We start from the raw sequence: 13,185 nt of genomic DNA on the forward strand, positions 1-13,185 counted from the left end.
AATGTTCAAGTGCAGTCTCTTCCATCTCTTCCCTGTAGTAAAACAAACAAACAAACAAAATGAAAATCCAAGTGACTAACTATACATATAGATGTATCAAATGCTGCTTTATGTTATGAAGTTTTCCTCTGTCAGTTCTTTCTGTGCAGTGGTGCTGGTGGCCATATGTGTTCATGGATAAGCTTCAGTGTAGCTTGAAGAGAACAGTGTATGTGGTGAAAAGCATTTACCTCAGTAGTAAAACTGAACTAATATAGGACTTGTCACTACAGTCCTAAAAGTATGAGTAATGCAATAGGCCTGTAGTCAGGCGAGAAGAGATCCCGACCAGCTTAGAAGCATCTGTGCTGGCATCCATAATTGCTTGCTTTATTTGAATTATTCCTAACCATTTTTGTAAACTGCTGATTATTTCTTAATTTTTTTGAGTTAAATGCAGTATCACCCAGAAAGTCAACTTCTCTTAGAGAAGGCTGATAATGTGATGTGCAAACTGTATGAAATACAAGTTTAAAAGATGATTAAAATGCTGCCTATTCCTTTCAGTGCAGAATGCACAAAGATCTTTGAGAATAGTAATATTTCCAGCAAGAAGCCATGATATTCTACTAGTGTGTTAGTGACTGTGAAATGAGCTCAATAAATTGTAGCAATATAAATTCCACTGTGGTTTTATTAATATTTTTAATGCGATCCCCTGTGAAAAAAACATGTGTTTTCCATACCTTGACAAATGTGTAGTTTAAAAGTTTTTTTTTTCTGTGCTTTACTGTTGTAATGTCCAGGAAATGCAGGATTGTGAAACGAAGTTTTCACATTTGTATGTATCATAAACATTTTTTACATGCAGGTTGTGATATGATCATTCTTGCAAAAATTGGAAATTTGAGACATGTAATATCTTGAGCTTGGAGAACTGTACCTTCAGCTCAGCTGGTTGAACTCTTGCTCCAGGCATCCATTGCTCTTTCCTTTTAAAAATGTATTTTTCAGCCTCTTGCATTTTAAAAAGCTTTTTAATATTTGCAATTAATTTCCATACGAAAAGTGAAAAATTTAGTCCAAGAGCTGTAAATGATCAGCTATCTGTTCGTTCTTCTTCAATGTGAGGCAGGTCTTTTACAGTTCGAAGGCATTATTCCAAAACACTTTTTCTGATTTTAGAGATCTTACTAAATGTAATTTCCCATCGAGTCATGAAGAATACATTTCCAGCTCTTTCAAGGGCTTGACTTTGCCATTCTTACTTTAGAACAAGAGTATCTTACCCTGTGCAAAAGTGCCAGTCAGTTATCCAGAAGTTTGGCAAACCCTGTACCTAAAAAGGTGTGAAATCCTCACACCCCCATATTTATATGAAAGAACAATAAATAATCATGACTTTATTATATGCCTGTTACTTCACCTACTAATAACAGATTTCACTATGGAGCTAGGTTTCACAATTCACATGTATGTGTTGGGAATCTTAGGAACGCAAGCAGTCTGTGAGAATTACATTTCATTTAAAATTAGGAATTCTGCTCATTCCTTCAGATCAGTAAAATTACATGCTGTTCTTCAACATATTGCATTGTGTGGGGGGATAAAGGAAAGTTTTGAGGCTGTTTTTTCTTTCCTAATTGAAATAGGGGAAGTAAAATTAATGCTCATTAGCTATAAGCTTGATTAAAGAATTGCTTAGATATTCTGATCCTCTTTTCTTCTGGGTTACATCCCATGGATTAGAAGTAACTTGCTGAAGTCAGCATCGATCAGGCTTTATGGATGCATTATGAGTTCTTTTTCACAAAATAAATGTGTTTTTCATAAGATTTGCAGCAAATTGGGCTCACAGAGAAAGCCACATGTTCTTTGCTGAAGAGACAGCAGCGTAACCTGTTGAGTCCCCAGATCCCCTTTGTATTTAAACCTTGTATTTTGAGTTCAAATTATGGTAGGGAAGAAGTAATAAAAGTCTAATTTTTGAGAGGATAACTAGCTCTAAACCATGCAGGATTGTGTTTTGCTGTAATGCAGTGTAACCTTTTTTAATGTGTTTTTCAGGAACTGTGAAGGTCGGAATATTCGATACAAAACCTGCAGTAGTAATGTGAGTCTGGCTTTTAACCCTATTTTACAGCTTCTTCTACTTATTCAAACAATGTGTTAAAGTTTAAGAAATGCTGCTTCCTATTTAAAATCTTATGGTGGATAATTTTCTTTCCATCATTATTACCTTTTTTAAAGATTTCGCTCTGCATGACACCACGAAGTTTCAAATTTAGGCTTCCCAAATGGGTATTTTCTTTTCAAATTGTAGTGCCAATTGTGAATTAGAACACTTTATATCATTTATTAGGAAAGTTACACATTTTGGAGTATTAACAAATCAGTTCTCATCTTAAAGTAGCAAGTGCTTTTCCTGGGATGCTGTCTTTCAGATGAAGCATTAAACTGGGGTCCTGATCATTTGTGATCACTAGCTATAGTACACCACTCATCACATGAGCAAAGAGGGTAACCACCTGTGTAGCTTTCAAATCCTAAATTGGATAATTACTACTTACATCCCCTCTGTTTGCCTAAGCCCAGCTCTTAATATCTCTATATGTAAAAGTATGTATATTTAGGTACGCTGGCATAGACAATTTCCGTGACTGAATATGAAGCTGGAGATTTGAATATGCAGTTACTGTTCCTATGATGCAATCAAATTTTATTTTTACAGACACGTTTTATGAAAACCAGTCACATATGGCATACTTCATGACGTGTGCTCAACTGATTTGTAGTGATGCTTTATGCTGTTTAAACAGCTGCCTTCTTTCACACCAGATGTAGTAGTCTATTCAAGGTGTGCAGCTCATGCAGGATTTTGAGATACCACTGATCAACAGACCATGTGCACAAACACAATAATTCATAATGGGGTGGTTTATGATCTGCAGTCACCTCCTAGCATGGGTTACCTTACAGTACAATATGACATCCTTACAATCCCATTCCAGAATAGAGGGAAAATAAACAAAGTAAAAGCATCTTATCTCCATTTTGCTGTAGTGTATTTGATTCATCTGCTTCTGCCTCTGGGAGAAAGGTAACAATTTTCACACAAATACCCCTTAAAAGGTAAGATGTGAAGTTGCCTTAAGTTGTTATACCCAAAGAAGACCAGGTGATAAGGTGTTGCCAACTCTCTGATTTCTGCCTGTGTCAGGCAGCTGTGACACTTGCTCCTTAGGAGACCTGACTCTGGAAGTTGCCCAGTAAGTATGTTGAATCAGTGCATCTCCTGGAAGAACTGGCCATTCCCACTCTTCTGTTTGCCACACCTATGGTTTCTTTTGTGCCAGTTGGCTTCTGACCTCCTCAGGAACAAGACTTGCTAGCACCTTGAATTACTGTAAAACTCCACTTCTTGGTGTTGGATGGAGTTTCCACCATTGGATGGAGTTTTTTCTGCTGGCAGAAACTAGTGGAAGTGATTAATGAATCAGGCTCAGTACATGCAAAAGTCAGATCCTGGAGACAAACCCTGTCACTTGAACTTTCTGAAGTAAAGGCCTAGTAGTTTAGTACACAATGTCCTTACCTTATAAAAAAATACATTAATAAATTTCAAATAAATAAAAATACCACGCCAAAAAAAAAAAAAAATCAGTCTCTTAAAGCTGTGCGATAAATTGCAGCCAGCCAGTATGTAAGCAATAAAAAAAATGCCACTTTATAAAATGTTTGCTACATTCCTGATCTAGATAGATGTATGTTATATGCAATAATATACTTCTCCTTGCTTGATGCAGTGCACTCCGACTTCCTATGCAACAGTGCAAAAATGTCAGTGTAGTATACTTTGTTCCTCCAGTGAAACAATCAGGAAACTTCATAGTGTACAGAAAAAGGAGAAAGATGAGATCAATTTGTGCATAGATCTCTGTTTATAGCAGAAGTTACATGCTTTTTGGATACATAAGATTCGTTGTGGACACATTGTTTTGAGGATTATGCAGTAAAAATCTGTGGTGAGAATGAAGGCACTCAATACCATATCCTTTCTGAATCCCCAGGGAGTTTTTCTGAAGTCACTGGGACCTGTTTTTTAACTTTAAGACTTATTTTAAAGCGATAAGTGGCTAGCATCTTGTATGTGAATCTGTTTGAATTTATGATGATTCAAATGTTAATTTCCAGACAGGAAGCTGCATTTACAGTTCTGCTTTTGGGGCATGTCTGAAAGGGGTCAGGTTTCTATTTCAGTTCAGATAGAGCCAGAATCTCTCAGGAACTGTTTTTCCTAGATTATGGATCAGATAATGGAGAACTCCTGAGAAAAATAAATTTCATGAGATTTCCATTGTTACTACAGTGGAAAGTTGATCTTTGAATTTGGCCTCACTGAATTAGAACCTAGTATTAGACCTGATTTAACCTTGAAATGCGAGCTTAGACCTAATGCCAGACTAGGACTAGGCCAGTCCTCTTTCAAATGATATAATTTTCCCCAAAGCATTATTTCTAATGAATGTTTCTCACTTTAAGAGTAAAATTTTAGTTTGAAAATTAAGAGTTTCAACTAACTTCTTTCCATATTAGTAGGTATTATTGTTAACCACATGAGACATTCAGTATATATACAGTGTAAAATTGTCTGCAAATGTAATTTTGCTACATGATACATTACACCACTAACATCTATATTGGGGAGTACAAATGAAGCACAACTTAATGTGTATGTCATTCTAATGAAAAGAACAAGAATCATTTTACCAGAAAATTGGTTTCATCTGGATTTGTAATAGAATAGTAGTAAGTTCGTTGAACTCAAGCATAGTTCCAGAATAATATTAGTGATGTTTCAATCAAAAAAATCAATTCAAGGTCTTAGCAACAAAATAATTGCTGAGATTATTAAGGCATACATATATTTAGCCTGCTTATCTTTCTATCTATAACTGGGATGCCATGTACTTGGTTTCTTAAAACTGCATGTGTGCTTTCAGCTTTTCTTACAGAAACTTTAGAGAAATAAACTATACAAACTATTCATTATATGCTGTTCAATGTGATTTTCAGTCTTTCTTAAACCCCTTTTTTATATTTCCATTTTTGTATATACTGTTACATTCTGATGCTATGATGTGCACTATATGGAAGTGTTTAAGATAATCCTTTAGGGTCTTATTCATAGAACAAGTTATTTGGGCCATTTCCCCATAAATTTCACATTCTTACATGCCAAAAAGTCACTTATATGTTTGCCAGTGACTCTCCTACAGTAAGAAAAAAAACATTTTGTAACAGATTTGCTCACGTTTAATTCCACTGTAAACTTTTATTATATACAGATAATGCTCACACCTGTTCAGCATATTTATCGTATTGTTGTCCCAGCATCCACCTATTAACCAGTTCATTTATCCTATTCAGAAAATCTTGGCTGATCTATCTCTGCTCTATTCCTATAATATTTCACTTTGAGTTGCATAATTTCTTTCTAATCTGTTATCTTATTTTTTATTTAATAATGCTGATATACCCCATAGCGATCCTGGCCAGGGTTTCTAGCTCAGGTATCTTGATTTTACTAAGAAGTGGCCTGAAAATTGCCTATGAATAACTTAGAACCTGAAGCTAGTTTCAAAAAGAAAACAAAACAATGACTTCATCAGTTTTGGCTAGGTTTCAACAAAATGAGATTCAAAGAACAAAACTAGACAAAGGACTAGACTTTCTTTGGTGTCATCATTTTTACTGGGAATTTTCTTGCCTTCTCTTGTGCTTTTTTCAGCAGAGTAATTGTTGGCAGGAACCACAGGGTCTGATGCAACCTTCATATTTTGTCCATGAACATTGCTTACAAAGATTCAGATTTCCCAGGTTAGCTTTGTTTTCAAAGGCTATGAATAGTCACTGCCAAAACTGAAACGATACATTTCATAGGAAGCCAGCCCTTAAATGCAGTAGTTTTAATGATCTGTCACAAAAAGAATGGGAGATATATATATATTTTAAACTGTATTGTAGTGATGTCTGAAGCATCTTTTTCAGATCTGCCTGTCTAATATGTTCATAAGTCATGTCATAAATACAATTCATTACACTATGAAATCTGGATGTGATTATTTTGCCAAAGTTTTCATGTATTAGACGTTATAGATATCTGTTCAGCTCCTTATGTTGTATGTGAAGCTACGAGTGGCCTGGATTTGGCTCAGTGGTTTGAGTACAAGGCAAAAGCAATTGCTGAAATTAGGAAATCTGAAAAATCCCGAGGTTGGTAGCAAAAATATTTAAAAAACAAGAAAAAAATGTGGAATATTGACAGGGTAGGGGGAAGGAAGGAATGAATTGATATCTGAAATAGATTAAAACCACAGAGTAAAGATTGGGGCTCCTGTATCACTGGCTGACAAGTGGCCCCCACTTCCCACACATGCTTCTCCTTTGTCTACCTCTCCCACATCTTGCCCCCTCACTTTTCCTTTCTACTTTTTAAGCTCCCTCTCACTTTTCTGACCCAGTCCAATGGAATCAATCTGAAATCTGAGTCCTCTTGTTGCCTTGATTACATTCCTTTCTGTGCTTATTCGTCTTTCTGTTTAAATTATAAACTCCTTTCTTTATACAAACATATATTGCTCCCAGGAAAACAGATCTGAACTCAGTTGTCATCCAAATTCTGATATAACGTAAATGATAATTTCAGCCCTTTGATATCCCTTTGTGATGTTCCTTTTAGGCTCCTGCTTTTGAACACAGCTCAAACATAAAGCAGGTGGAGTTGGCATGTGAATCAAGAGCTGCCACAATCTCTTTGTGTTCTTTGAAGATGCCAAAACAGAATAGGGAGATGAGAATTCACTTGCTCTCCAGCAGTCAGGAAGTGTGTGGAAGGAAGGGGTTGCATTGTGTTGAATCAGTGAGAAGCATACAGTAACCATGGATTGACATCCTGACATTGTGGTGTTTGTGTCTTGGCATTGCATCAACACATAGCGATAATGAGTTGTAAGAACAGCCTGTCAAAACTCAGCCTAAGGACATCACTCTGCCTATTTTACAGATAGCGTTTTAGTTCCTTGTTATGAAAATGAAGCCATGCGTGGTTGAATAGCACTAGTCCAAAATATTGCTTCTAACTTTACCTCTAACTTCTACTATTTATTATCCCTACCTTCTCCTCTATTTGCTATGGCGGAAGGGAACCGTATGGTATCCATATGAACTCTGGTGTCCTCCCTCTTTTTTAGTCTTGTAGTTATGGTAAATGAGAGGTGACAGATAAGCCCAAGCCAAATTCTGTTCTCATTTACACCCATGCAAATTTGGGGAATTTCTCTGGAATGACAGTAAGTAAGGGTATTTTCTAACAGTACTTGCTTGATGTTTTTAGAAGCTCTCACCTGTGGGATTTTACAGAGGCTAAACTCTTGAAGTGTTACATTAACTGTAATTTTAAATTTTCATTTTCTTATTTCATCATGTTATTGCTTAAACAAACTAGACTCAAACTAGAAGTATCCCAGGTTAAGAATAATATGAAATGTATTATCATAATTTTGATTTACTGTCACTGTAAGGTGTAGCACCGGACTGTGCTGAAAAGCATTGCTGGGAATGATCAGTGAATTGCCCAGTGCACTTTGCAAAAGCCCCTAGTGCTGATCTATAAGGGAACCACTTATTTTAGAAGTTGTTTGTAAACTACAGATAAGCCAGAGACATCTCTAGGTTGCTGTTTCCTATAGTGAAAATAAAAATAATAAAAATAAGATACTGATGAAGTATTTTGCTAATGCAGTACCAACTCATCCAGATTCATATGACAAAATGGTGTCAGGAAGATATTTTTGAGGGCACTGGAGTGAATTCATACCGTTCTCATGTATGTTTTAATCTGTAGTATCATGTAATGCACTTGCAGTTTCATTAGTTTTTTTCAGGGGAGGTTCAGTTCTCTGATAATGTTGAAGCACAGTTCAGGATTAGTATTGTTAACTAATACCTAGTAATAAGTTCCAGGAGTTCAGCTGACACATCACAATCTTTCAGCCTTATATCCAATGAAAACAAATCTTTGTTAAAATCAGTCTCACATCTGGCATGTATGTGTAGTTGGAATTCTTGGAAGAATATCCTCTCAGTCTGGCATATGGACTGTTTGAGACTGGACATACTTCCAAGCGAAGTCTTCGGTGAGAGATTGTTTGACACACAAACTCCTTTGTCAGTACTTTACCAAAGTTCTTTTTGAATAAATCAATATTCATCTCCTTTCCTGTCATTGTAGTTTAATATTAACATCATTGTTTGGGTGCAATGTTTTATAGAGAAAAAAAAATAATTTAGAATATTTCAAACTTAGTTAACATGGCATTTCTTGTATTTTGTATTTCACCTCTATATGCTGAGGCTCTGTATGGGAGGAAGTATTGAACTGTCTCCTTAGAACTAGAACTATATAATTGTTACCAATTTGAAGTATGTTTTATTTCAACAAACTAAGCTTTACTTTTTCCCTTGAGGTGAAGATCTTTTTGTAATTATAGTAAAGGACAAAATTCTGGTGTTTCCTAACAGTCTTGCTCTTTCTGAGAAATACTAAACAATTGATTAGACAAATTTTTATTTTTTTTTGTATAAGTAGCAATATAATACATTTGTCATCACTCAGACATATGAACTGATGAATCAGTGCAGTGCTTTGAAATCCTTAAGTGAAAAAAGTTATTGAAAAAAAAATTTAAGTGTCAGACACCTCTTTATAGTAATTTAAAAGGTATAGATTCCTTTAGAAGTTAGTTCTTATTACAGAACCAGACTTTAGAAGTGAATGTACAATATACTGTCATAAAAAATAGCATTTTTAAATTATGCGCATGTATCAGTTGTGTTATTACTGGGATGTGGTTAATATCTGTTTCCTGTATTGTAAGCAATGGATTAAGGAACATAAATTGTTTTAATACACACAGTAGAACACTGCAGTGTGACATATTTAAGAGTTGGACTCAATGATCCTTGTGGGTCCCTTCCAACTCAGGATATTCTGTGATTCTGTGATATTTGTTGTAGCAGATCCATCCCTGAAATAAGCCTACCTGAACAGGTTCTAATTCTCAGATAACTTTATTAAAAATGCAGATGGTTCGCATTTTCTTTTTTTTTTTTTTCTTATTTCTTTTTTTAATAAATTATTTTCTGTGGTTTGTTTTTAGGACTGCCCTTCAGATGTTGGTGATTTTAGAGCACAACAGTGTTCAGCCTACAATGATGTCAAATACCAGGGACATTTTTATGAGTGGATCCCTGTTTATAATGATCCTACTGCACCATGTGCCCTGAAGTGTCAAGCTCTGGGAAAGAACTTGATTGTGGAGCTTGCCCCAAAAGTTCTAGATGGTACTCGTTGCAATATCGAATCCTTGGATATGTGCATCAGTGGAATATGCCAGGTATGTTTGTAGTGGAAATCCGAACATGGCCTTTGTTCTGTGGCATTTTGCACATGAAGTGGCCACTTGTTTTTTTGTTTGTTTGTTTTGATTGTTTATTTGTTTGTTTTTCATCTTTATGTAGCAGTTTTCTTTGGAAGTATTTGCAAGTACTGCCACCTGGATTGTAAATAACTTACCTTTCTCTTGCACACAGAAGTTCTTGACTGTCTTATCCACTGATATTTTTATATACAAATAACAGGTCAATAACATTCACTCATTCTTGTATTTGTATTGCAATTTTTAGTCACGTAAAAGTTACTGAAACTAGTTAAAACACAACCTTTGGTATGTCTGCCAGGGTATGATGAAATTACATAGCCTTCAGATTCATTTTACTCCTTCTCTAAGTCTTTTATCACATGAATTCTGTTATGGAAAAAAATTAATATTTTACAGGCTCCAGCCCAGAATGGCAGTTGGGTGTGTGGGAGTGTGTATGTCTGCCTGTTACATGTGTTACTCTTGCCTCTTCATTTTGTTAAGAAGTTCCTAATCCATGCAATGAATATGACAACGGTAGTATTTTTTTTCCACAAGGTGCATTCCAAAGATCTGAATCTTAAATTCCTATCATACACTTGTAATTTCTAGATTTCATTGCTAGAGGGGAGGTTCTGCCTCTGATAAAAACATTAAAAATAAACAAGGCTTGCTCAGCTGCCAAACTCTTGCTTTACATACTTGCATCATACTTGTTGTCCTTTGATGGAAGAGGGAGTCTCAGGCCTTCAAGATGCAGCCTCTTACGATGGATATTCACCTAAGTCCAATAATTGGGTCAGAAGCTCACTGTCAGAACAACAGTGATAACCTTGAGGCAAAGAGAGTCAGCAGCGTAAGATCCCAGTATTTTGTGCTGCCTTATTAACTGGAGAACAGAAATGTGTGAGGAAGAGCAGCACCATAGTTCTTTGGTTCTCTTGGCTTGAATATCATCATTTTTCATCTGTCCCAGTTTTAGTTCTAGCCAGCTGATATTCATTCAGCATTGTGCCTAGTTCTACCCAGTCCTACCCAGACTTCTCTCCTTGTCTGCCTAGTCTCCAAATCACCACCTTTTCTACTTCAGCTGAAAGACAGGCTTCAGGCAGTTGGAAGCGGTTATGAGACTTATCCTTGCACAGACACAGTCAATGTACAAATGTGCTCTGCATGCTGGGTTTGTAAGAGGCCTTTATAAGTGATATTAATAGCTTAACATAATGGCTTTTTGAACCAATTTCAGACTCAGTAACTTGGAACGAGTTATTCTGAGCTCTACCCAGGGTGGTAACCATTATTATACAGGGTGAAGTTGTGATAGAATTATTTGATTTTTTAGTGTATTTTTACTGGGAATCTACCTTTCCATCTACAGTCGTTATTAGAGTTATGCTATCAACTTCAGTTGGTGTTAAAAGAAAAAAGTGCTATAATTGAGGCTTTGATCATGTCTCACTAGCAAAGAAATATTGTAATCTTAAGTTTTATAAACAAAACTATCTTAATAGAATGGATATGTTATTGCAATTGGTTTCCTTTCTCTGCATCTGTTGTTATGTTAAATGCCTAAAATGAATGTGGCTCAAAAATGCAGTATGTAGTCTGGAGAGCAAAATAGCCCCATTACTGGGAAAAATTTGATGTTTGGCAGAAGACTGGTGTGCAGATTACAGCAACATTAATATATGATCTGGACCTTGGTGTGTGTTTTGTGACTTCTATGTATACTGCACTTCCAATACCAGTCATGCCAGCATACAATGCATCTGCTGCCTCTGAAATAGAAGAAGAATTCCTTATGGTTTTGCCCTTCAAGAGACAGCATTTGTCAATAGTATTTCACAGTGGTATCCAACAGCATTCTTTACCCTGTGTGTTTAGATAGGATACAGCTCTATAAACAATGGAAGCACTTGCAAAATAATACATTTCTTTTGCAATATTCTTAGTGATGTCTCCTCTTTTAATATCAACTTTCACCCTGGAGGTTACCAAAGAATTTTGTAGATGATACATCTACGTAAGCCTTTGCTGTTTTTGTCTATTGCAGCACAGAAGTGTGTTGAATATAATGTAGCTTATGTAGTCTTTTTTTTTGTTTGAGAATTTGACTCAGTGATGAGGGGTTTGCATTGTCTCCCACAGTGACCTTGAACATCCAGAATCTTTAATACATAGCATAAAATTCACTTTGGCTAGGGTAGAACCAGATTTATGAAGAACAGTTGAAAGATATATTGAGAAGGGTTGCCTTAAATGTTTCTTATTAGTATTTTTCAGTATTCCTGTATGTATATTTGACATCAAATATTTAGAATCTTAAATAATCAGTTTTTAGAATAACCCAAGTAGTGGCTCAAGAACTTAATCATTTCAGAAACAAGCACTAGAGCTCTTTTGCACTGCTAACGAGAATTATTTTTTTCTCCGTCTATTCCTTTTAATATTATTATTATTTTAATTGCAGAAAAACATTTTTCAATGTGAGAGAACATCTTTTGGAAAAAAAAATCCAAGGTTATGACATGCTGTTACTTATGTGATTTTACTCATTTACACTTTAATCTAAGATCATAAGCTCTGAGGTGCTTTCTCTGCATTTACTTTAAGCCACTGGCTATTGATGAGGTATTTTTGCACTGACTCTTTTTTTTTTTTTTTTTAAGTCTAGATTTGTTGGTTTAGAATTGGAAAATTTTAGCAAGGTGTATCTATGTCTGTATCAAGACCTTTAAGTACTTAGAGGTCTTACAACAATACTTTTTTTTTTTTTTTTTAAGTGGTTCTGCTGTGTTATGGTTTAACCCGGCCGGCAGCTAAACACCACACAGCCATTCGCTCACCCTCCCCTCTCCCTCTCTGGGATGGGGGAGAGAAATGGGAAAGTGAAGCCTGTGAGTTGAGATAAAGACAGTTTATTAAGACAGGGAAATAATAACAACAACAACAACAATAATAATAATAATAATGATAATAGTATTAATAATAATAATGTGTACGAAACAAGTGATGCACAATGCAATTTCTCACCACCCGCTGACCGATGCCCAGCCTATCCCCGAGCAGCCGGCCCCCCACCCCGGCCAGCCACCCCTATATATTGTTTAGCATGACGTCAGATGGTATGGAATACCCCTTTGGCCAGTTTGGGTCAGCTGTCCTGGGTCTGTCCCCTCCCAGCTCCTGCTGCACCCCCAGCCTGCCCGCTGGCGGGACAGAGCAAGAAGCTGAAAAGTCCTTGGCTTGGTGTAAGCACTGCTCTGCAACAATTAAAACATTAGCATGTTATCAGCGCTCTTCTCATCCTAATCCAAAACATAGCATCCTACCAGCTACTAGGAGGAAAAATTAACTCTGTCCTAACTGAAACCAGGACATGCTGTTATCAACATTAGGAGTTTTATTTACCAACGACCTTTAAAGATGATAGTCATTTGAATAACCATTTTGTCTTTGTGGACTGTTTTGGGGGCAGAGTGTAAAGGTTGCTTTCTTGTGAAAGGGAGTGCAGAGGGGGGTACTTCCTCAGAAATTGACACCAACTGCTGTTAAGTTTGAGAGACAGCAAAAAAAATGTGATTCTCCAGGATTGTTGCTATAAGATCCGTCTGTTGGGTTCTGTCATATATTTGGCACAGCCTGCAAATAACTTGGCAAGTGTTTTTACAGTTAACTCATCTAAATAAACATGTCATCCTGCTGATGTGGATATCTTTGCTTT

At 36.2% G+C, this 13,185-nt stretch overlaps 1 protein-coding gene across 12 annotated transcripts in view; it reads left to right on the top strand.

Annotated features, from left to right (window-relative positions):
• ADAMTSL3 (ADAMTS like 3) overlaps nucleotides 1-13,185 on the top strand; it is a 199,796-nt gene that overhangs the window by 95,489 nt on the left and 91,122 nt on the right. For all 12 annotated transcript variants that reach the window (XR_013955837.1, XM_080607168.1, XM_080607167.1 and 9 more), the window contains 2 exons: nucleotides 2,047-2,092; nucleotides 9,201-9,437. Coding sequence is in view for 11 of the 12 variants with exons in the window: in XM_080607168.1 (XP_080463294.1) it covers nucleotides 2,047-2,092; nucleotides 9,201-9,437 (283 nt within the window). In the remaining variant the exon portion in view is untranslated. Of the gene's footprint in view, nucleotides 1-2,046; nucleotides 2,093-9,200; nucleotides 9,438-13,185 lie in introns of those variants that run through there.

This window comes from Anser brachyrhynchus, assembly GCF_964034855.1.
Source record: "Anser brachyrhynchus genome assembly, chromosome: 11".
NCBI classification, from domain to species: Eukaryota; Metazoa; Chordata; class Aves; order Anseriformes; family Anatidae; genus Anser; species Anser brachyrhynchus.